Here is a 25,825-nt window from a genome sequence, read left to right on the forward strand (position 1 = left end):
GTGGGAGCTCGGAGAAGACTGGCTCCAGCACATGGGGCCACACCTGCCCAGACTCATGATGGCAGCCCAGTAAAGCTGGAAGGATATGAATTCTGGCAAGTGAAGCCGAGTGTGGGAGGAGTCGGAAATGAGGCTGCAGAGGAAGATTGGCCGCGGGGATTTAAAAACCGAGACTTGGCGGCCATTAAGAGAGAACCACGCGGCTTTGGCAGAGTGAGGACTCTCCCTTCCCACAGCCATAGGAGAGAGAACCACGCGGCTTTGCCGGAGTGGAGACTCCTGCATCCCAGAGAGAACCGTGCTGCTTTAGGAGAGAGAACCACGCGGCTTTGGCAGAGTGGGGACTCTCCCCTTCCTGTAGCCCTGAGAGGGAGAACCACGCGGCCTGGACAGAGTGGGGACCTCCACAGCTTTAGAAGGGGAACCACCACCTGGTTTTAGCAGAGATCCCGGCGACTCAGCCGAGGGTGCCGGGAACCCAGGGAGGTCTCCCAGTCGAGATGGAGGACTAACTAAGAACCAGAGGGCTGTCTGAGCCATGGACTTCTATTTCCTTTCCTGAAATACGGTACTCTGGACTGGGCAAAGGAGGAAGGAAGGAAGGACTGTGTCTGTTTGTGGGTGTTTTGGGGGACTTCGGGATTTTTGATAAAGACATTAGGTCACTACTTTAAGTTTGTATAGCATTAAATAAACATTTCCTTTCCTTTTCACGAATCTCTGGCATTGAGAGATGTCTTTCCTAGGGCAGCGGACATAACGGACTCGGGACCTTCTTTCAATAATAGTATATTGTCTCAGGCCCCCCTTGTTCTGTTCTGTAACAATTCAAAGAACTAAGAGGGCTTACTCTGAGTCAGTAAGGTAAAGGACTATAAAAGTTTGGGAAACAAACTCATTTCCTGCTTGGACCCTTACCAAAAAACTGAGGACATTCTTAGCAGAACAGGTTTCACAAGGTTTTATGCATTCTTTCTTAGGCCTGAGTGCCCTGGGGAACAGCGCAATCCTGCCCAGGGCTGCACTGCCCTCCAGCATTGTTTCAGGCTTAAGTCAGGTGGGGGAAGTAAGGCAGCCAAGAGATAAGGAGACTTCTTGCAGACAGAATGAGCACTCAGGCTACGTCAAAGTGGAGGGGTGAGGGTCCATCGCCCCCTTTTTTCTATAGCCCCTGAGTCCTTCCCTGAAGGCCCCTTCGCAACCATGCCTGCCTTAGGTTGTCCCTCCCTTGAGGAATTTTACCTGCCGTTGGCTAACCAGTCATCTGCCCAGGGCCAAGCAGGGTGAAGTAAAAGGGGGTAGAGGCAGCGCCCCTGCCCGGGAGATAATCTTTGTCTCCTTAGTGGCTTATGGTCCCAAGGTCCTTCACTCAGCCTTACCCATGGAGGGTTACACCTTCTGAAACCAGGCAGGGCGGTTCCCAATATATGTGGTGATTTATATTATAAAGAAGTTACCTCCAGCTTCCTTTAAATAACACCACCTTCATCTTCTTAAACGTTCTTTAAACTCTGATGATCCAAAAGCTTTGTAACCATGTCTGCCCTTTCCAGCCACGAATGAATAGGTGTCCAGCGGCAACAGGCTAAGACTCCAACCTAAGATGATGCTGATTCAGTGTTAGGTTTACAGTTGAGACGTGTAATGGCTAAAACTAATATATTTGTCCCCCAAGGAGACAGATATATTAATCAAAGTTACTGTGTGGTCACTTGAAATTTTGGAAATTTCTTAAACAGGCATAATATATGGTTATTCTTGGCAACATATTACCTACCTCATGGTGAACTACTCTACCTATTAAAATACAGGTAGAAATTTGTATGTGGGGAGTTTTGGGGCCCATCCTGGGATGGCTGCATTGCCACTGAGGTGTGAAAAAGGGAGGCAGAGAAGCCACAAAGGGACCCCAAGGAAAGGCTCACTCTTCTGGACCAGTTTTAATCATCAGCCACACAAAAGACTATAAGCAAAGCAGGAAAACCACCTGTACATAGCAAGTAATACACACGATCAAGGAGAAACACCGGAGGGAGACCACTAACCCTTTACTCTTCTTCACCTCTTGAGAGCCTGACTTTCCCAGAATAAAGGGGGTGGCTGGGGTGGCTGGACAGAAGGGAAGCAACAGGAGAGGGGTGAGATACAAGTCAGAGGCCTCTCCCACCGCCCCCGCCCGCCGTGCAGAACACCCTTCCACGGACAGCCCACCCGTCTGACACTGTCCCCAAGAGGATCCCAAGTTCAAAGGGAAGCAAAGTACCACACAAGCTTGATCACAAGTTTTATTTGGGAAGAGTTTCTAATTGTTAAAGCTGCAAGCGAGTTCCTTTCACAATACAGTTCTAGAGATGTGGTAGTTTCAGAGACCCCAGTGTTCAAAAGTATATTTAAAAACTAATAACAAAAACGAACCCACGCCCAAAGGAAAAGCTCTTAAGATTGGCTCTGGAATGTATAACCATTGACTTTAGCCATTCTCAGAAACAGGCCTACCCCTTCCTTGGAAACCAGGGGGGGATGCAGTCAATGCCCACAAGGGAAAAAAAGTCTTAAATAAGTTAGCCACTTGGGCAATACTATCCACTCCTTAGAAAACACAGTAAGATAACAAGCCCCAGTGGCGGGGTCCATGGCACAGCACCGGTTTCGCGGGGAGCTCGCGGGGTCAGCAGGCGTTGGCACATGGCACACAGAGAGCAGTCACCAGAGCGGGCAGGAGCTGAGGGGCAGGGAACCTCTCCCGGAGCCACCCAGCCTTCTCACTCGCTAACAGCAGAGGCTATGTGCTGCAGTATCTTTGGGATAACATTTGCGACAGTTGAACAACAACAACAAAACCCCACCATTATTCCCTAGAAAGTCCACATCTGCAGAGAAAGGGGGACCTGGTCAGGGTTCCCACGGGGGACTCCGCCTCCCGTCCACTTCTGTTTCCACGTGATACAAGACATCAGCCAGAGTGTGTTCTACGACAGCACCCCAGCCCATGTCACTCATCTGCGGGGGCAGGGAGAAACAGGAATGAGGTGAGTAGGATACCCACAGCAGGAAGTAACAAAGATGCTGGGGGTGCACAAGGACATTTTTAACGTTACTCACAGGGCGGTAAGTGAGGTCCTTTGGAGGATGCTTGAAGGATGGTCCAAAGTTAATGGAAACCTGGGGTGAATCCAATTCGAGCAGACATAAAAGATAAGCATACAGTGAAAAACTTAATGGGACATGGGAAAGTATTTTCTTTAAAGGTAGCAGTGACATTCAGGGTATAACTGGATCAATGACACATATGTTGATATTGCTGAAAGTGGTCAACACCGTAGGTAAATAAATAATAGACAATGATTTCTTTTTATAACTGAAAGAATTTCTTATTTTACTTCCATGATGCCTTACCAACAGACTAAAAATACATGGAAACTTCTAGGCATTACCTTTTCAAATCATTAAAAAAAACAAACAAACACTAACAGACTCTAATGATAGTCCCCTTTACACTAAATCTCACACACACACACACACACACACACACACACACACCCAACAGTTACAAGCTAACAGTAGTAGGTTATCATGACACATGTAACACCAAACTCACATATGCACATAAATATTTTATAGCCTTCACCATGGGCAAGACCACACCATGCATTCAAAGGACAAGCATGGGGCACACTAACTGCACGATCCAAGCAAACACTTCCTGAAACACCCAACTGATTTTGGAACAAATAGTAACAGTCGGATACCATTCCTGTCTCACTTAGGCTACTTGTATTTCTTTCTAGAACTGAATCAATGACTCCTTCATCAAACCTCACCTATTCCTCTCAAGTTCTGTTCACAGGATGCACAGAGGATACGTACCGTGCAGCTCTTGTACAGCGAGATGGCTGGAAAGTAAACCCCCTCGAAAATATCTTTGTAGGCCACACCTTGATTTACACCATTTTTATAAAATATTATCTGAAACAAAAACCATGGTTTTCCTTTAGAATTTAAAAACAGAACAAACAAACTGAGGAAGAACTGACTTGGAGAGCCTTCGAGAAGTGCTGCCAGCATACCGGTAATGCTGTGTTCTCAGAACGGCATACAGCGTGATTAGTAACATCTCACATGATCAGGGCTCTCCAAGCCTACTTACACGCACCATTCTAGGTGGTCTTCAGGTTTATTTGCTTTCTATATTCCGATGCTACTTCTACCAGTTAGACTTTCTATTATTCATTATATTGTATTTATAAAAAGTAATCTGGGCCCTGGCTGGGTAGCTCAGCTGGTTGGAACATCATCTTGATACGCCAAGGTTGTGGGCTTGACCCCCAGTCAGGGCACATATAAGAATCAATCAATGAATGCATAAATAAGGGAAACAATAAATCAACGTTTCTCTCTCAAATCAATAAATTTTTTAAAAAGCATATAAAAAGAAATTTGTTTTTCTACCAATACCTGTTTAAGCTTATTTATTTGTAAGCTTATCCTTCCCTTGCATTCTACTTTGAAAATCTTTCAGGATATTCTGTCAGTCTCTGAATCCTCATTTTCTTTGTCCTTTATCTCCCCAAACTATTCTAAATATTCTCTCTTAATCATTATTATTTTTTTTTAAAGATTTTATTTATTTATTTTTAGAGAGAGAGAGACAGAGAGAGAAACATCAATGTGCGGTTGCTGGGGGTTATGGCCTGCAACCCAGGAATGTACCCTGGCTGGGAATCGAACCTGGGACACTTTGGTTCCCAGCCCGTGCTCAATCCACTGAGCTACGCCAGCCAGGGTCTCTTAATCATTATTTATTTGGACTTCAGAAAAGTTTCCTTTTTCTGAAGTAACTAACTTCCTCTCTTCTTTCCAGCAAGAGTGACATTCTTCTTGGCTGTACAATAATTTGTTATTTAACATAATCAATAGGTTCTCGGAACAATAGGTTCGTGAAACACAACTGGAAGCCAGTTAAGTTTCTGTGGTATCCTACCAATGGTATAACAAAACAATGTTATTTGAGGACTTGCTGTATTTTCTGGCTATATCATCCTTAGACCTATTAACTGGTTCCCTTTACAATTTTTCAACTGGAACCTTAGTTTTTAAAAACTCCTCAGTAGTTTCTACTACTGACTCAGGTGGTTTTACAGCATTTTTATAGAAAAATATTTGCAGCTCAGAACTTTCTTCTTTGCCTTCCCCTTCTGTTTTTGGTCCTGTGGCTGGTTCCTTCTTTGACTGTGCTGACCTTCGGCAGACATGTTCCAACAATTTTGGGACAGGGAAGTAGAGGAAGTTCTAGCAGGGGTGTCTGACCCACGGCCCAGGATGGCTATGCTTGTGGCCCGACACAAAATCATAAATTTACTTAAAACCTTTTTTTGCTCATCAGTTTTCATTAGGGTTTATATATTTAATGTGTGGCCCAAGACAACTCTTCTTCTTCCAGCGTGTCCCAGAGACGCCAAAAGGCTGGACACCCCTATTGGAGGACACTGCATGAGCCATTACAACTCCGGCTGCTCCTAGGTTACACAGCAAGGTTCTCTCCTACCCTGTTGCCGTGTTCCTGCCTCTGTACTCGACACTTCCTCTGATACAGAGTATGCATCTCTACCCTGACCCGTGTGGCTCAGTTGGTTGGGCACTATCCTGCAAAGCGAAAGGTTGATGGTTCGATTCACAGTCAGGGCACATGCCTGGGTTGCGGGTCTGGTTCCTAGTTGGGGCACATGAGAGAGGCAGCCAATCAATGTAACTCTCACACATTGATATTTCTCTCCCTCTCTTTCTCTCGCTCCCCCTCTCTCTAAGAATAAATAAATAAATTTTTTAAATGTTAAAAAAAAAATATACACATCTCTGACTTGCTTCCTCAATCACTTTTAGATTTCCTTCTTAAATCATTGTTTTCACCTTTCTACAGTGTTTCTAAAGAACCCTGGTCACCCCTCTCACAGCAGTAGCAAGGCATCCCAGAAAGAGCAGAAACACCTTCCCTCACTTATAATTGGGGGTTGGTCTCAATCTTCAAGGTCTTCCAGTTCTGACATTTTTGGGACCATGACTCACCTCACTATTGGGAGTCTGCTTTAGGCTCTTCTCTGCTTTATCCACAAAGTCTTTTTCCTCAAAATACAAATAACTCTTGAACTTTATCAAAGCCTTGAAAACCAAAAAAAGAAAGGGAAAAAAGGCTTATTGAGATATCCAGAACATCCACAAATAGCACTGAGTCATGTGCTCTGCAACAGGAATTTAAAATCTTTGCAGAGCTGGCTTTACTAGATTTTGAACTATGTGCTTCTTAAAAAGCACCAGATGGCACATGTGTGTTAAACATTTTTTAAAAGGCCTTTACTAATAAGATTTGTGAGGAAACACATACATATAAGTACATATACACTCTCACTACAACATCAGAGCAACTAAAACTCTCAGATATGGTTGGTGGGAATGTAAAGAGTTTGGTGATTTCTCATAAAATATGTATGTAACTACCCTATGACCCAGTAGTTCCATTTCCAGGTACAGACTCAAAAGAAATGAAAACATGTTTACAAAGAGATTTGTTCAAGAATGGTCATAGCCCCAAACTGGAAAGAGCTCAAGTGTCCATCAACAGGAAAATGGATGTTATACATGTTAGTTATTTTTCAACAAAGCTGGGAAAAAAAAACACCCAGGAAAATGGATGAGCAGACTGCGGCATGTTCACACGGTGAAGCAGTACTCTGCAGTAAAGAGTAAACTAGAGGAACATACAACAACACGGATGAACCTCAACAGCATTAAGCCAAATGATGAAATCCAGACACAAGACAACATACTGCATGGTTCCATTCATATAAGATCAAGAACAAGGAGAACCTACGGAACAGAATTATGATGGGAAAAAAATTCTAAAATGTAGCTGCCGCTATGGGGGTGGGACAGGGAACTTCCTGTCATGAGGACAGAATCTGTCTCAAGAGGGGTTTGAGTTAAATTTAAAACTGAGTGAATGAAAATTTGTACATTTCATTTTACATAAGTTTTACATCAAAAGGAAAAACTAAACAAAGGTTGAACTCTAGCTAATGATGTGCATCCAAAGTACTTGGTTAGGGAGTATACTGATGTCTGCAATATTCTCTGAAGGACTTTAAAACAAGATGGATGGGTGAGGGGAGAATAAGTGGATAACATAGTAATAGAATTTAGGTGACGGGTACTCAGACACTGATTTTTAAATTCTTTCAACTTTGTTATGCCTGGAAATTTTCATGATGAAATGCTGGAAAAAATGTGAAGGGTAGGTCAGCATCACAAGGGGCCACAGGCCACAGCTGCAGGCACTGGCCGCCACAGCTCATCAAACCCAAGAATACCTTAGGAGGACAAACTTACTTTATCTTTATAGGTATCGGGCAGTGACTTGGCTGTCTCTGTGTCTTCAGGAAGACTGATATAGAATCCCAGGACATCTCCCTGTCCATAGCCAGAAGAGTAGTGTTTGCCAATGGACTGATGGAACTTGGTTCCCTTTTTGCTCCGCCAAGAATAGCTAAATTTATCATAACCTAAGGGCGCTTGAAGGTTACCTGTCACAATAAAAAAGATATGCAGGAAGTCAGCAGACTGCAACCTAACTCTGGTTTGCTAAAGAAAAGAATTCTTACTCTCTTTTTTAGGGGGAGGGGAATGGTTGATTTTGTAAAATGTCTAACAAACTACTTCTGACAAAGAATTACAAAAATATTCCAAGAATTTCAAACTACTTAAACCCCCAGGAACTGAGTTTTATGCCTCCAATTCAATAGGCACCAAGTAGTAAAACCTAGTCATACAGTCTTACACCTCTATACCAGATTCAATGTCCATACTATAGCTCTAGCTCACCTAAGGGCTGAGACCAACCCAGCCTAGCAGCAGTGTCTGGCGGCATCTCGTCCACCGTGATTTCGAAGTACCAGGCACCTTTCCGCACCCCGTGAGAAGCCCGCACCATAGAGTAGCCTTTCTCTCCAACCACAGTCAGCCGGTCATCAGAGATCTTGAGCTGGGGCGCTGCGGAGATGGAGAGAAAAACGAACATCTGCAACTTCTCTGAGACACTTGGAGACAACTGCCACAAAACCAGGGTCCCTTATACTCCAGTAAAACACAATGAGAGATCAGCAACAGCAGGTCAGGAACTGGAAATATTAGTTCAGGAGTTTAAAAATCTCAACATGAGGTAAAGATGACAGACAGAGGGAAAAAAAAGGAAGAAAGCTGTTAGGCAAACCAGTTTTGTTGTATGTGATTTTATTTAAGATGACAAGTTAAAATTAGTTATACCGTTTATTCTCTAAGATATAATAAACCAATTATAACATGTTTGGATCCTGATTTGAATAAACCACCCTTTAAGACGTAACTTTTTACTTAGAAACTTATTTCAGATTTTCAAAGAGTCAAGAGTCCTCACTCAGCTTCCCCAAATGTTAAGACCATCTATGACCATAATGTAATTATTAAAACCAGAAAACATTAATACAATACTACTAATTAACCAATAGATCCTGAAAATAAGCCAATTATCAATGTAATATCCTTTTTCTGATCCTGGATCTAATCCAAGATCCCACAATTCATTTAGTTGTCATATCTTCTAAATGTCTTTCAAATCTGGGTCAGTTTCTCAAGCCTTTCATGACAGCGATGTTTCAGTTTGTATGCCATCCCTCACTTTGGTCTGTTGGCTGTTTCTCCCTATTTGAGTCCAGGCTACCCTTTTGTCAGGAACACCCCTGAGGTAATGCTGTGCCTCTCAGACCATCACATAAGAAAGCATGTGATGTCAGAACAGTGGTGTTAAACTTTGATCGCCTGGACAAGGTGATGCTTCCAGGTTTCCCCACTACAAGGTTACTATTGTCCCTTTGTAATTAACAAGTATTGTGTGGAGAGATAACAAGGTATTTGAGAAAATCTGATTATGATCTGAAGTCACAAAATAGCAAGGAATTACTTATTTTGTTAAGTGTGATAATATCATTATGGTCATAAAAGAAAATACCCATACTTCTTAGAAATGCTTATTTTTTAGAGTACAGAGATTTACTTCTTAATAATTCAGAAAAAAGAGAGAGACAGAAATAAAGGAACAGCCCTGGCTGGTGTGGCTCAGTGGATTGAGTGCCGGTCTGTGAACCAAAGGGCTGCCGGTTCAATTCCCAGTGAGGGCACATGCCTGGGTTGCAGGCCAGGTCCCCGGTATGGGGCACGCCAGAGGCAACCACACACTGATGTTTCTCCTTCTCTTTCTCCCTCCCTTCCCCCTTCTCTAAAAATAAATAAATAAAATCTTAAAAAAAAAAAAAAGAAAAAAGAAAGGAACAGATAAAGCAAACACGGCAAAATCTTAACTATTAAATTTGGTGAAAAGTACTTCTCCCAGACCATGAGTACAGGGAAGGGTCACTGTACTCATGGTCTCTACCTTTGCATACAGTTTGAACCTTACTTTTCTACGAGGCCATTATGTAAGATAAGGAGGGGACCAATCTAAACCAATTGGAGGGGATATAGTGACTTAGAAATGAAGAAAAAATTATAGACAGGTGGGAGGCTTGATTTTATCAATATAGAAACATCTCTAATACAATTAAGACTTAACTGAGAAAAAAGCATTTGAAACAGTGCTTGTAACTCTCTAAAAGTTGACTGAATTCAATCAGAAGAAACACAAAATTGAGATTAAGAGGCTTTTATCAGGTTTTTATAATTTACCAAGTACGTCCACTGCAGGTAGGTAGACAGACAGACGGACTCACTGGCCTCACAGCGGCCATTCCGAGACACTGTGCTGATGGCGACTCTGGCCTCTCAAGACCACGCCTGTCTGTGGCAGAGCCTGAAGGCAACCCTGGCCTCACACTCTTCCCTCTGTACCACAATGGCTCTTGTATCAGGCAGGTAAGTGGTGTCCTCCTTGTATTAAATGCATACTGTTTAACAGAACTTTCTTAGGTATTTGGCAAATTCTACCTTCTCAAATACAAACACTTCTTCCTTTACCCTTTCCTGAACAATTTGGTCCTAAAGCCACTGGGTGGGGTGTGCAAGAAAGTGTCCATGATCGATGTTTCTCTCACACATCAATTTCTCTTTCTCCCTCCCTTCCCTTCTCTCTAAAAATAAGCATATAAAATCTTTTCAAAAAATTTTTGTTAGAAATAAATACTAAGATATTTATGGGTAAAATAATATGCTATCTGGAATTTGCTTTGATAGTCTACAAAAACAATAAAAATTCATGAAGTATACTCCTCTAAAAGCAATTAATTTAGCCCTAGCTGGCGTGGTTCAGGCCTGCAGACTGAAAGGTCGGTGGTTCAATTCCCAGTCAGGGCACATGCCTGGGTTGTGGGCCAGGTCCCCAGTTGGGGGTGTGCGAGAGGCAGCAGATTGATGTATCTCTCTCACATCAATGTTTCTCTCCCTCTCTTTCTGCCTCCCTTCCTCTCTCTCTAAAAATTAATAAGGGAAATCTTAAAAAAAGGGCAATTAATTTAAAATCACTTTCATGTTCTACTAAAGGATAATGAATGGTATTTGTTAAGTGAGTAAAAGAACTACTATATATTAAAAAGAGTTTTGCAAGACAAAAAAGTCACAAAGAAAGTCACAGACAACCGACACACTGGAAGAAAATGTTTACAACCCGTACCACGGACAAAGGGCTAATATCCCCAATTACACACAGGAACAAAGGACCAAGATCTCAATAAGAAAATGGGGGAAAAATCAGGTACTTCATGAGATAAAGACTCTCATACAGGAAAAAATGTTCAAACTCAAAGAAATACAAATTGAAACAGCACAAATACCATTTCTCACCTATGAGACCAGCCAAAATTAAAACATAAGACAACACATTCTGTTTGTGAGGCTATAGGAAAGCAAACACTCTACACTGCTGGTGGAAATGCAAATTAGCACAGCCTTCTGAAAGGAAATTGGCAATCTCTAACCAAACTACACATATACTTACTTTTTGGTGCAGCAATTCCACTTGCAGAAGTCTACCTTGAGAATATACCACCAACAGCACAAAAATGCATACACTCTTGATTAGTCACTGCCTCTGTGACTGCAAAATACTGAAAACACTCTAAATGCCCCTCTGTAGAGTGGCTGAATAAACTATGTACATCCACATAATGGAGCTTCATACAGTTAAAAAGGAAAGTAATAAGAATGATCTCTTTAAGGTAAGTGTATGAAGCAAAACACAGAAGGGTATCTATAGTATGCTGCCCTTAATGTATGAAAGGAAATATACATGTATCTCTGCTCATCTGTGCAGAAGAAATACAGGAAGGACAAACTGGAAACTAAAGAGAATGGTTACCTACAGGGGATGGGCGAGAAAAAGGGTGGAAAAAAGGGAAAGAGAAGAGAGCGGAGAGGGTGGTGTTGAGGAGGTAGTGACACCCTGAGTAAACCTTTCTGTACAAACTGAACTCTCAGAACCACAGTAATGTTTCATATTCGCCCCCCCTCACACACACCCAAGACATGCTAGAACCCAAACAAACGCTAACAAATGAACCTAACTGTGTTACAAAGAGAAAAGAGAACCCTGTTGAAGGAGGTGGGGAAGAAAGGAACGAAGCCAAGTGAACAGCGTCTTGATGGGATACTGCAAGGCCAAAGAGAAAAAGAGCTGCACATAAATGCTACAATCCAGTTCATGAACGTTTCTCACAGGGGTCAGCAATTCTGAAACTACTTCATATGCATGTTAGAAATGAACAAACAAGTAAATATGTTGTAGAGATTTAGAGTTAGGTTTCTCACTGCTGAAGTTACAAAAAAGGAAAGGCAGATGGGTGGAACAACCCTGTGGTGTTTGGAATCCAAGGTACCAATGTAAACTCTGTAAAGCCATGTGTATATGTGTCAGTGGACATACATACACTTCCTCCTCATGCCTCCTGAGCGTCTAGAAGTGACACCTAGGAACAGTCTTAAAAAAATAAGGTTTCTAAATACCATTCTCCAGTCAAAGGAGCTATGGCTCCTTGGAGAAGTAGCTGACACTTGGCCTGGGGCATGGAAAATACCAGACGAACCAGGAACATCTTGTAATACCAGAAAGTAAGGAAGTACTTAAAAAAAATGACACATCAAAGAACACAGGAACAAACCTCAAGAATTTTCTAATGGCCATAGCTGGAATAATTTGACCAACAAAATAAAGTATACCAAAGTAACCCCACAGAATAAAATGACTATCTATGAGTCCACACTGCTATAATCAATTTAATAGAAATGGAGATTGGTGAGTGAAAAAAAAAATCTGTAACAATAATTTTTGAATAAAAAATTAATAAATGGAGAAAAAATCATCAGGCAAACACAACATTCATAATTGTAGCAAATAAGATCCACTGATGGATGCTAAAATTAGTGCTTAAAGCTTTACAAAGAAACGAGTTATTTGCATAGCCTCAAAGTATCTTTCCCCAAGATATTTGTTAAGTACAAAGGCAAAGACAGTAGAGAAAGCCAGCACAAACCACCTTAACCAAATGATCATAGGCAACAGGAGCAACAGCAGACATAGCGACATCATGAACTCCATGAGATGATGCAACGAGGACCCATTTCTTCAGTGTTCCCCCCTCACCCCCCCAAAAAGCATAATCTCAGTTTAATTGTGAGAAAAAGACAAACTCTCACTGGGAAATATTGGGCGAAATAACTGATAAATACACTTAAAAAGTGTTAGGGCCATGATAAACCAGCAACTACTGAGGACCTGTTGAAGACTGCTAGAGACTAAGTAGTAATAACTAAATGTAATGTGACAGCCTAGAAAAGAAGCATTAGTGGAATTTAAATAAAGTCTTTAGTTCATTACTAGCATTTACCAATGTTAATTTCATGGTTTTGATTACTGTACTATGGTTATATAAGACATATACCACAGGAGGGGTATATGGAAACCACTGTTTCTGCAACTTCACTGTAAGTTTAAAATTAGTTCAAAATAGAAAGTTTTAATAAGTCATATACATGTATATGCACGTACGTCTATGTGTGTGTGTATCATGGCTACATAGACAAAAAATTAAGTTACTTCTTTGATGTTCTGCTGAGTCTAGAAATGGGGTGTGGAGGAGTGGTTATAGACAGACACATATCCAAGCTTAGATTGGACAAAGCTGACGACCGCAGTTCAGGGTAACTCGGGTCCAACACGAACATTAATATCTTACATACCTCGATCATGCAGGGCTAACAAAACCCGTTCATACAAGCAGGCTCTGTAGAGGTCTCCAGGAATAGGTTTTCCTGCCCAGCAGTCAAGTTCAAGCTTCTCAGGGTCAGGGGCGTGGGGATCAGGCTCAGCTAGAATATACCGATAGCCATCTTTGTTAAACGGGTGTTCCAAGGGGTAGCCATGAGGGGGAAGGCGCTGAGCAGAAAACAAAGGGTCACTGCAGAAAGGAAAAAATAAAATCAAGAAACTAAAACCCCTCTAGCTCAACTGCCTTCAATTCTGTAAGAAAGGCCTCTGATTTACTTCAGCTAGAAAACAAGCAACTTCACAAATGTGTTTCATTACTCGGACAGATTGTCCTGCCCCCTGCAGGCAAAATAGAGAAATGAAAAAGAGTCTCTATTTGGTAAAACAGATTTGGTTAAATCACCTTAGTCTGTTCTGGTTACCTGTATCTACGACACTGACTCAGTAAGTACATCATAGGAAGAGAGAAGAGGAATGAAGGTAATTTCCTTTATGTACTTACTATTATAAACTAATAGACAGAAACTGAGCAATATGAGCACTTACTATCTGTTGTCTAAATGAGAGATGACCTGGATTTCACCACAGTATTAAACAAAGTAAAAGGAAGAGGCATAAAGAAGACAGCGTTCATAATTGGTTTCACTCCCTCTCCCCCATCTTGCCTTTGTCGAGAGGCATTACTGGAACCTTACTCCCCAGGGGGGTCAGCAGAGTGCTGCCCTGGGGCTGGCTTGTACAGTGCCAAGTTTGTAAGTCAGGATATCTAGCCTGAGGTTATTTTACCCCTTAAAGTGCTCAAGATTAGAGAAAAATGGACAGGCTTTTGAACCTCAGACACGTGATCTATTGGAAATATGGCTCTTTTCCCTCTGATGGACTTCACCAGCACCAAACAATACTCTAACAGTGGTGAATGGGGGTGAGAGTTCTCTGCCAACCTCCGAGCCTTCTTGGTGGTCCCTGTGGTCCCTCCGTCCTGCTGTTTGCGCTTAGCTCCTCTTCCTTTTCCACTGCTTCCTGCTGCGATTCCCCCTTTGAAGAGAAGGAAGATCACTTTCAATGAGCTATGATAGAAGAACCATGTGGACACTGAAGTTCCATGGGGACTAACACTCCCAACGTGCATTTGTGCAACACCTACAGGAGGATTTCCTTCCCAGGAGCATATTGGATTTCACTCTGGTTCTGAATGAATGCGCTGAGTGTCTCACAGCCCAGAACACCGAGTTCCGGCAGTACGCTCAAATGAACCTGGGTTACATTTCCAACCTTCCATTCTTAGTGAACTGCAACTGCCAGTACACGTTCTGAGGATGTGACACAAATGCATTTTCACTCACTCAGGTTCCCAACACCCACAGCTAACAACAACTACAATAACAACAAAGCTCTTCTTCCCAACCAAGTCAATACAAACATCCATAAAGAGAGAACATCCTCACTGCAAGGAGATGTTTTCTTGCTTGAACTACACATGATATATTCCATGAACACGATAAAGGCACAGTATCTGCAAAAGCACTTAACTTGACTACCCAACAAGACAAAAGGACATCAGACATGGAAAACAAAAACAGAAGTGCTAGAAAGGTGTTTCTCTCCAGTGCTGCTACTGTGGTGTCTAGTGTAGCTACGCATGACACAAGTTTAAGAAAGAAGGCTTTAGATTTAGCAGGCAATTTTGACAATTACTAGGGCTGTGCCAATGCATAAAATTCAGTTTGCACTAACTGAAACTGGAACCTGGTTTGTGGAATTAGAGCAAGTATTAGTAGATAATTTACATATTTAATTAAAAAAATTTAGCTGCATACTAAAGCCACAAGGAGCACTACCTTGTGTATTTCTGAAATAGGCACTTTAAGCTTTTGTCCAATGCTGTCATACCCCTCAATTGGTTGGTCCTCCAGGAAAAGTCCCTGAACTGCAGGAAAACACCTTTAGGTAAACAACTGCATGTAGTACTGTATCTTAATTTGAGGCAAGCTTAGATATTATCAGCAGTTCTGCTGCAATGAAAAGAATCGAGACGTTGAGGGCAGGCCATATTCTGCATACACAGGACCAGATTTATGCGGAACTTCCTTTTACGAACATATCCGGTGTGATTCCTAGTTCTCATAAAAGGTTTAATATTATAACTGTTGCAACATCAGCATCTCTGGTTTGAGTTACCTTAATCAAAAAACTGTTAGGTTTGTATTGTCATTTGCATTTTAACTACTTTAAGGGAGTTTTAGATCTATCTTGAACAAAATAATTCTGGCCGTGTTAGGCAGAATATGACAACGTACAAGCTTTTAATTACTAAGATTAAACTGGAACTACTGTTTCATATTAAATGCTACTGCCACCGCTTTCACAATGCTTTAAAATTTTAATTCAGTTTTAGCTTCCACCACAACTCAGCAAAAAAGCATTTTTCCAAACCACAAAATACTTAAGTCTGAGAGGCTGAAAGAAGACAGAGGAGGAATTCACCTCCCAAAGAGGCTCCACCTGTAAGAACAGAAGTGGCACCATATATTTGTCAACTTTTAACAATTAAGAGGGGAAGAAATGGTGTAAAAAGATAAACAATACACTCAGCTATTTCCAATCTTAGAATAACAGAGAAAATGATTACATATTTAAGATGCCACCACTCAAAATAAAAAAAAAAAGTTAATGATGCCATGTGTCACATAAATAGCTAGCTACCACCCGGCAATCCCAACTCTCATTTGATTACATTGGCAATGAAGGGCATTCCTGCTATTAAATGGGTTACTGACAAAAGCGTGCTATAGTGGGTGATCAATACAGAAAATGCTATCATGCGCATAAGCTGAAGTTCCAGGGTGAGGAAATTAGAAGATGGGAATAGGAAGTTTTTAAAGTAACAACTGAAGTTTCGGAAAAAGAATGGAAAGCAACTGAATCTAAACTGTTAGTTATAAGGCTACAGTCTAATGTAAACACAGTAAATCCAGCCTTAAAAGTGTACTGTATTTTATGCTACATCTGTTTCACTTAAGAGCAAACTGTGGTATGAAGTGGCAAACAGTTCTCCTCGTCTACCATCTGTCAGAACCTTGGCTAGCTCCTAAAAATTGAGTTTGGGGCTTTAAATATCCAGTTAAGAGTCAACCCAAAGAATACTCAATTCTAGGCACATCTGAGTTCAACAGCTTCCAGATATTTCTCATCAATGAGACATTTAAACACTTACCATTTAAATTCCCACTGGTGGACACAGCACTGCTTTGTTTTTGATTGTCATAAGCAGGACCAATGTTACTAAGATCCTAGAGAGAAACATATTCAATTATGAAAGGAGTTATATAATCCAACCAATCTGGCAAGGCTCAAAAACCAACCAACTAACCAACCAACCAAACAAACAAAAAACACCCAGGAGAAATTCTAATAGAATGAGAAGTGAAACTGGCAATGCTAAAAAGTCTGAAACTTGCAGGGGTCCCAAACTTGGATGCTTCAGGGATCAGCAAGTGAACAAGTAAAGCAGGCCAAGTGCAAGAAGCAAAGTGGTTTAAGGGCGATGATGAGTGACAGGCACCAGGGAGTGGGGGTGACGATGGCCCACGGCAAACTGGCGTGCCCAAGCCCATTCCCTCAGCTTCCTGGCGGGTTTCAGGCCCAGCGCAGTAGCATCTTTTCATTTTCCAAGACTGAAATCCAAGTTTCTATGTGAAATCTTAAATTTTCAAGGCTAGCAAATAAAGCATTTTAAGGTACAGCAGAAAGATCTGACCTCCTGAGATGCCAACTCTTAATGTCTGAGTTGCCTATTATTGTCTATTATTGAACAAAGAGTGGAAATTTACTTTTTGCTCATGTTCTACTAGGTGCAACAGAAATTCTTCACATGAAATTTTCTTCACACTAACATGTTTTTAAGAGTGAAATTAGAGATAGAAAATCATGGGGGAAAGAGAGAAAACTGTACTTGAAAAAAAATTTTAAAAAAAGGAAATAAAAAAATAACTGGAATGGCATATTCATGTTATAAGTAAGGAAACTAAAGTTAAAAAATATAAGAATAATATGTGTAAAGTGGTAACATTTTGGGGAAGAGCCAGAACTAAAACGCTAATCTCTTGGTAAAAGGTTAGTATTCTTTCTCACCACATGTGCCAATAATGATTTATTTGGAACCCGCCATGTTACAGGTATGTCATGGCAGTGTGTTATATGTGGCAAATATAGAAATGTAAACAACACCCAATAATTCCCTGTCCCCCAAGAGGAAAATATAAAGCATATGAACGTACCTGATCCAAAAGTCCAAATTTGGGATAATCTTCTTCTGGGTCCTTACTCCCAGGATCAGGATGTTCCTTTACCAAAAATACATCTCTTTCTTTACTCTAAAAGGAAACAGTGTTTTCCTTTAGAAGGGTGAAGATTACTGAAGATTTTATTCTTAAAAGTAGTACTGAATGATCAACTAGCAACTTTAACTCCTAGGTACAATCTCCAAAAAAAAAAAAAATGTATTATTTTTCTTTCTGATTAGAAAATTAATACATGATTATCAAAAAATTCAAACAGTGCAACTTAAAACGAGAGCCAAAGGCCTTCATAATCCCCACATACCCCTCCAGCTCACAGACAGAAGCACTGTTAACAGCTTGCTGTTGATTTCTCCCCAAGTGCTCTTTATTTCTAAGGACAATAATGTCTAGAACAGCGTCGTTTTTGTTTTTAAATCAAAGAAAAAAACTGTCTCCAATTTCAATATAAAATTATACTTGCAAGAGTGCAGTGAAAAAAAGTTTCAGCGTCATGTAACAAGTGATGCAGGACCAATGACACATAACATGCAACTTACTGATTTTGTGCAGAAACTATTAAAATTGACAAGTAGTTATACCATACTCTCCAAGACTTAATACTAAGTTGTTCTCATTTTCTTAGTCATAGCATTATTTCCGTGAGACTAAAGAGAATTTAAGTCGTATAAAGAACACTGCCTAAATGTCATGTCCAGTCAATTTTTGCCTACTTACCATCGTTTTCACAATGTTATTTGGCCAAGTCATCTTCCCAGGTCTCTGTCTGGTCGTCATGCACTCCCAGTATTTATCAATAAATGGTATGATATCCTAATTTTTAAAACAAAACATTAAGACCTTTGTAATTGGTTTCAAAGCTATGCTCACAAAAAGGAAAGAAAACGGCAACATTTTCAAAGACTTTGTCAAGAGTCAAATCCATGTTTAGTCTTCATGCTTGAACAAACATGTAACTGCATGCAAACAATGCACAGATTGTGGGGAATTCAAACAAGTACATACAAACCTTAGCGGCAGAGAGCTTACAGTCGAACCAGACTGTAATCTTGGTTGCCGCTGAAAGATGGCTACAAAGCTCATCTGCCTTCTGAGCTCCTACCTCCACCTGCCGGAGACATCTCCACCTGGACATCCCACAGGCACCTCAACCTTCTTGTGAATAAAACCGAACTCTGTTTCTTACCTCACAAATCTGCTCTACAGACTTTTTTTTTAATACATATATTTTTTTTTATTTTATTCTTAGAGAGAGACAAAGGGAAGGAGAAAGAGAGGAAGAGAAACATCGTGTGTAGTTGCGTCTCACGTGGCCCCCACTGGGGACCTGGCCTGCAACCCAGGCGTGTGCCCTGACTGGGAATCGAACCGGCGACCCTTTGGTTTGCAGCCTGGGCCCAATCCACTGAGCCACGCCAGCCAGGGCTGCTGTGCAGATTTTTATTCTTGCTGTTAACACTACCACCAACTATCACCCAGAAGCCCAACTGAGACACCACAAAGGCATCCTGGATTCTTCTCGCACAACCTTCACAACTGACCGGTAACCAAATGGATTTTATTTTATTTCCTTTCTTTATTAATGAGGGGGTGGGAAGAGAGAAAGGGAGAGACTTCACTTTGCGGCTCTCTACTGTTTTATGCATTCATCGGCTGCTTCTTGCACGTGCCCTGACTGGAGATCAGACCCACAACCTTGGCGTATCGAGACGACACTAACCACCTGAGCAGGTTACCTGGCCAGGGCACCAAATGAATTTTAAATTTTCAGAAATTTCTCACCAGTCAGGCCTCCTTTCCATCCCCACCACTTTGCCTGCGGTCCTCGCCACTTCTTGCCTGCATGACTAAAACAATGTAATGTCTGAGCTCGATCTTCTGGCATCGACTCTCCCCTTTCCAGGCCATCCTGGAGTCCACAGTCCACCAGAGTCAAGAGTCCACCACCAACATCTTCCTCTAGAGCTGTTTCCACGAAAACCTACATCAATAATATTCCTACCAAAAATGTTTCATTTGAACCTAGTCATGAGGAAAATATCAGATAAATGCTGTGAACCCTGAGAAAGAAGATACCTACTCAAAAAGGCTCCACACGGCTAACTAGGCTTAAATTTTAAAAATCATAATAAAGTAAAAGAATCTAGCAGACATTTTCTACAGGGGCCTCACCAACTGCACTTCAGGGAGAGGTCTGCATTGAACTGCCTGCCTGCAGTGTGTATTTCAACCAATAGGACTGAGGCATTCCCCATCCAATCAGAACTATGAATCTCTGACCAACCACAGTGGCTCTATTCTGACCAATCAGGGAAGTGCCTTTTGGACCAATCAAACTAGGAGGATTTGGAAGTCCTTATTTGCATGAGGACAGACCAATCAGGGCCTGGGGCGGGGACTTCTGTCCATATAAGCCAGTTCCTGATGGGTTCTCAGAGAGCACTTCCCCATGTCACTGAAGGCTGTGTCTCCCTTGCTTAGCTGAAACAGCAACTATGTCCTGCCAGAACAGAGAGCCTGTGGCTCCACAGCTGCTTCATAGCCAGGCTGTTTTCAGAGACCTGCTTATCACAATTGAGCTGTTTTGAAATGAATGACAAGTTTCCTTCTTCACTGCATCCCAAATCCAGGACTCCTGTTGGTGTTGAATGGCCAGCAACCACTGGTTGACAATGCAAATTAGGAACACCATGCTAAAATGATCTAGGTTCTTCCAAAATTTCTTATTCTTTAAAATTTTAAATGTCATAGCAAACTCAAAAAATAAATAAACAAGTAAAGAAACTATTCCAGAATACAGACAGAAGAGACATTACAACTGAATGTAATGTGTAATCCTTGATCAAATCCTGGATGGAGGAAAAAGCTTTGAACAATATTAAGACAATATTGAATACTGAATAACTACTGAGTAATACTAAAAAATATGTATGTATACTGTATATAAAAGGTTACAAGTTGTATATATTAGATTCTTTATTGTATCAACTAAATTTTTTGAGTATGATCACCATATTGTGGTTATGAGATAATATTGGATAAAGTGTAATGTCTGTAACTTAGTCTCATACAGCACAGAGGGAAAATATAGATGGGAGGAGATAAAGCAAATGTAGCAAAATATTAACTGGCAAATCTAGGTGAAGAAAAAATAGATGTTCATCGTACTACTTGACTTTTTCTGTATGATTGAACATTTCAAAATAATTTAGGAAAAAGATAAACTATGAGAAAAAAACAAGTCTATTACAGCACACCTCTATTTAAAGCACTTTTTAATACAAAGGGAAAAAGGAGGCAGGGGAAGGACCCTCTGCTTACTCCTGCAGCTTCCATAATTAAGCTCTAGTTTCTCTTTAGTAGAAAAGGCCCTTGCCAAAGCCTGATCCTGGCTATACTGATCTAATTGCACATCTTATAGCAGTGTCTTTCAAACTGCAGGTTGCCAACTATTAGTAGATTATAGGTGAAAACTGTTCTATAGACCAGGATAGAAAATGTCAGAGTGCAGAAGGAAAAGATCAGACGGTAAGCCTCATTAGATGAAGGTTTTGTTTCAGTTGTAAATGAAAGTGGGTAGGTATGAATGTATACTAGGTCACAAAGTAAACATCATTTTAAATTACTCAATTTTCATATTTCTTACCATGAATCACAGCAGGAAGGACTCATGGATGGAATAATCAAGTAACTTTGAATCCTAACTAGTAGTCATGTGGTTTTCCAACTTAATAATAAAAAAATAACTTTTTAATAAAAGGCATGTATAACTGACCACCTTTCCCTATGACAAAAATCTGTGATGGCATCTATAAAAATAGCTCAACTAGGCTGAAAAGGTTCACCCCAAGATCTGACTATTAATTGCGAGCTAGACAGTTATTTGCTTCTATAAAGCCAACCAAAACTACTTAAGGATTCATCCTAATAGCTAAGCCAAATGATATAATGTACACACATTAGGAAGTTATTAAATCACATAAAATAAGAATAAAATAACCACTGAATCAAGTAACATAGTCATACAAATTGGGGGGAAGTACTTATTGTTAAAGAGTACATGTAGACATTCCACCTGATTCTTTGGCCTAATTGCAATTACATTAATTGCATCTCTACCTTATCTTTGGAGAACATGGTTTTCGGATGTTCATCTTGTGTTCGGGACTGCCATGTTAGGTTGGCCAAAGCACTAAGGCACATCTCCTTCAAGTCTATCAAAAACAAAAAGGAAGAAAAAGTTACCTATAATACCAACTCTTATTACCAAAAGAATATTCAACAATATGGTCTACAAATGAACAACTATAGTACTAAAAAGTAAAGTCATCATTTGACCTGAAACAGACAATAGCAATTATTCAGAGCTAAACCCCAATGCAACTTCTACCAGCTACCAGGCAAAGGATTCCTGATTCTGCTAAGCCCACACCCTTTTTCCATCCCAGCTAACTACAGGACAATTCTGTTGCAATACCCCACAGTACTCTGTTCTTACTTGCTTGCTTCCGGAGGAAATAGGTATTCCCGCTATGGTGGCACACATTGCAGTGAAAGCTGTAGTTGGTCATGAAAGGTAGACAGGATCTGCAGAACAGCCAAATTGTACAAATCAGCAAACTTCTGCACACACACTTCTTTGTAAGAAGTAAAACAGTGCAAGTAATACCACTATATTAATATACATATATTTATATAAGATTAAAACTTCAAAAGGTAACCAAAATCAAAACAGGGCTTGTATTTTTACAAATATCTGGATTTTTCTGTCACAAATATTTAATAAGACATTCTAGGTCTCATCTAGAGTGATATTAACAAAAATGGAAATGACAAGTGTAGAAGAAAAACTGGTAAAGCTTGGTGGCTGACTAAACAGGGGAGTGGGCAGGAAATGAAAGGAGTTCTAGCCACTTAAGACAGCTTGTACCATAAAGAGGAAATCTCCTGAAAATGGGAATTCAGGGGCAAGAGAAAACTTGTCTGTTTGAAGACAGAGAGGAGGAACCCAGGAGAGGGAAAGAAACTGAGTATGACAGAGACTGAGAAATTGACGCATTAGAGAAGAAAAGCGGGGTGGTGATTGTACTGGATGACTAGAAAAGCACAGGGAGAACTCAGTCTGAGAAAAAAGAGAGTAAGAGAAAAATAAAAAATCAGTGTAAGTTGGAAGAAAAATCAAAATAAAGGCAGGTTTATCTTAGACTGAAGCTAGCTTAAGGTATTCTCAAAAAGGAGGTTCCCAAGTGTGTGCCCACTGCTACCACTCATGGAATTAAGAAACATTCTTATGAATGTTAAGATTGAGCTCCCTTACCTTTACTTCTCTCTAGAACCCATTCTATTAAACAGCCTGTGTGATACCCATTTACAGAAGGCAAAGCCTCATGCCAGAGGCAGGTATGGATATATAGTTATTTAATCCAAACACAATCAGGTGTTTAGAGCAGCCTTTTTTCCTATCTTTCTAGTTCACTTCCTCCTCTCAGCTGTAGAAGATAAGCTGTCCCACTTATTTGGGCTTCAGCTGTTAACTTCTCAAATACAGGTACAAGCTGGTCTTTATCAAAACTCGGAACTGTGGACTGATTCTTCCCTGGATTGCTCCAAGTTATCTCTGGTAAATTTCCTTTCCTAGATCCTGTCTATCCAAACAACCACAGTGGCCAGGTTTTAGGTCTTTTCTAAGCAACAAGATTTGCTCAGCTAGTTTATTTTCCCTATAGATATTTCTACCAAGATCAATTCTTTCTTCCAGATTCTTTAGTACTTTTCTTCCTTTTGTAAACATTTTATCCTAACTCACCAGTCACATGTTAATGGACCATTAGCATTTCTAAAACACACTTTAACCTTTTCTCTAGAAAGCATTCATCAAATTACAAACAAGGGTATTTCTTCACAATTGCACCCAAGGAAATCAACTTAATAATGCACCCTTATTTTGAGATAGTCCTGTCTAAATTTACTGGTATTATATGGATCACAAGAAACACCAAGGAGAGCCAAGCAGTACAATTACTGCCACAGACAGTCAGTAATTGTCACTTGCTAGCTGTTGATAAGGAAAGAAGACTTTCATTCTCACTCCTAAAGTGATTTTAATTCACTAGAAGAGGTAAAAGATTGGAAATAGGTTTTGCTGAGGAGAGAATTCAGGATACCTAAAGGGATGAATTAGAAGCAAAAGCTGAAAAAGGATGGATCAGGCCTGAAGGGTCATCTCAAATTTTTGACTCCAGGCTTTGTCCACCTATACACAACCCTTTCCCAAAAATCCACCAACACCCAATAAAAGGTTCAAATGATACTGATTCAAATCTGTTTATATAGTACTTTGTAAGCGCATGATTTTGTCTCAAAATGGTTGTAAGCTCAAAAGCAGGGATAGTACCCACCACTGTACCTATTAGGGCTGTGCTCTCAGTAGGCAGAAAACACGCTCAGGGTATTAAAACAACCGACTCAAGTCCTACTACTCACTGAACAGAGGTCAGGAGGCACAGGAAAAACTATACATTTATACTGGCCTACAAAAAAACTGTTGAACATGTTGAGATCTATTTCGCAAGCGATTCTTACGAAGACAACAGAAAGTACTCACGAGGTATCTATGCCAAAGGTGTCTGCTGTGAACCATTTTGTACATATCCCACACTGCAGCTCTACTTCTCCCAGCTGTCGGCCATTCTCTTCATCCACGGAGCCCGCTTGAGTATCCATCACCTCGGACGTATCCCCAGCACCTTCCTGTGTCCAGAGAGCAATTAGAGAATCAAGTGAGTTGACCTGACTGTATTTCTGACTCACTCAAAAACTAAAAAAACAAACCAACCTTATTTTGCCTTGCAAACATCTAAAGAGAAATACTTACTAGAGTATCTTTTCCATTAGAGGATTCTGTCTCCAAACCACCACTCACGTCAACAGAGTTTGCATCCCTACAAGATAATGACGGCACTCAAGGAAAAATTTTCAAGAGAAACGAACCTCAAAACGCCTATTCCCAAAGAAAATGATCGAAGTACTGTTAAATTTCACACTCAGACTTTTCAGCTAAGCCCTTTCTCAGGCTTGATGCCCCGGGTTAGGAAGAATGTGGCTCAGAAAGAAGGAGGCCCATGGAACACAAGGATGCAAGGATGCCTAATCGGCCCTTACAGACAAATCTACAAGGGATGGAATTGGTCCTGGGGGAGGTTCACAGACGTACAGTTCTCCCACTGTTTCAGAGAGACGGCCACTTCTTCCAGCCTGGCAATGCAAAGTGGTTTCTTCTCTGGGATAGTTGAGGGGTTTCTGCTAGAAGACTGCACTACCAGCCCCCCAACGGGGTGCAAGCACCGGAGACAGGACAAAAAAGTTGGCTCTCACAGACCTTAAAAGGTGCGGAAAGGGGCGTAGTCTGAGATACAGTTCAGAAGGGACGGGCCAAGCGGCGGGCGGGACTACGGTCCCGGACGGGGCAGGGCGAGCCGTTGGGTGCAGGGCCTAGGTTCGGAAGGGGCGGGCAGGAGGGCTCCCGGGAGCCGCGGGATTCCAAGAGGGGCGGGCCTCCTTCCCCTGCCCGCCAGCGGCTGCAGGGCTCTTTACCCGCTTTCGGCCTCTCCGGAACTGGGCTCCGCTGCTGGAGCAGCAGATGTCCCCTCTCCAGCTGGAGCTGCTGCTACCGCTACCACCTGCTTCGTCTCCCCTTCCTCGGTTGCTGTTGCATTCGCAGCCGCTGCTGTGCCAGGTCCTGCACCCACTCCAGGTCCAGGTCCAGTTCCCGCCGCCGCCATCACTGCCGCTTCCTAGACTTCTCGCGATAACACTACCTCCGTCTCGCGCGAGTTGCTGACTGTCTCTAAAATCTTCAAATAGTAAAGGCTTATGGTGGGTCCACTGCCTGTCTGAGTAATGCACACTCCTGGCCCACTTTAAGGTCCCGAGGGCAGGCAGAAGTGGGCGGGGCGTCGGGGCTTGGCTAGCCACCGGCAAAGCAAAGGGAAGGCGATGGAGGCTTGACTCTTAGTGGGATTTCCTCTAGTAGTAACTTCATTCCTGGGGCGGACGCTCCCTGAGAGCACTGGCTGCCTACAGATTTGAACGCGGTCGTGTGCATTGCAAATGTCCCTTACTGTAAATGCAGGAAACGTCTTCCGGAAAAGCTAGCCAGTCTGACTGCCCAGCCGCAGAAGTAGTTTATTCGTTGCACTGCCCTAATGATCGGCCGTTTGGCACAAGTTTCCAAGTGGCCTTTAGAAATGGG

General features: G+C 41.5%; 1 protein-coding gene across 2 annotated transcripts; it reads right to left on the reverse strand.

Annotated features, from left to right (window-relative positions):
• Positions 1–2,271: 2,271 nt before the first annotated feature.
• ASH2L (ASH2 like, histone lysine methyltransferase complex subunit) lies at positions 2,272–25,374 on the reverse strand. Of its 2 annotated transcripts, XM_045821809.1 has the most exons (17): positions 25,168–25,374; positions 24,449–24,515; positions 24,179–24,324; positions 22,073–22,161; positions 21,694–21,788; positions 18,292–18,387; positions 17,554–17,649; positions 16,491–16,566; positions 15,761–15,778; positions 14,218–14,311; positions 13,249–13,466; positions 7,873–8,040; positions 7,381–7,574; positions 6,064–6,156; positions 3,868–3,966; positions 3,103–3,162; positions 2,272–3,000 (listed from the first exon to the last, which is right to left on the reverse strand). In XM_045821809.1, exons 1-17 carry the CDS (start codon positions 25,353–25,355, stop codon positions 2,893–2,895), a joined length of 1,905 nt encoding a protein of 634 aa, XP_045677765.1. In that variant the 5' UTR covers positions 25,356–25,374; the 3' UTR covers positions 2,272–2,892. The 2 variants fall into 2 exon arrangements, with proteins under 2 accessions (XP_045677765.1, XP_045677766.1); XM_045821810.1 differs by lacking the exon at positions 15,761–15,778.
• Between the last annotated feature and the right edge of the window lie 451 nt (positions 25,375–25,825).

The sequence above is a fragment of the Phyllostomus hastatus genome, unplaced genomic scaffold, assembly GCF_019186645.2.
Source record: "Phyllostomus hastatus isolate PE091 unplaced genomic scaffold, TTU_PhHast_1.1 phas_scaffold_46, whole genome shotgun sequence".
NCBI lineage: Eukaryota > Metazoa > Chordata > Mammalia > Chiroptera > Phyllostomidae > Phyllostomus > Phyllostomus hastatus.

Coding starts and splice junctions, on each gene's coding strand:
- ASH2L (XM_045821809.1), bottom strand. CDS start 25,355: ATGGCGGCGGCGGGAACTGGACCTGGACCTGGAGTGGGTGCAGGACCT. Junction 22,162..24,178: donor ACCTTTGGCATAGATACCTC/GTGAGTACTTTC, acceptor GCTGTTCTGCAG/ATCCTGTCTACCTTTCATGA. Junction 17,650..18,291: donor ATAACATTGTGAAAACGATG/GTAAGTAGGCAA, acceptor GTTTCCTTTTAG/AGTAAAGAAAGAGATGTATT.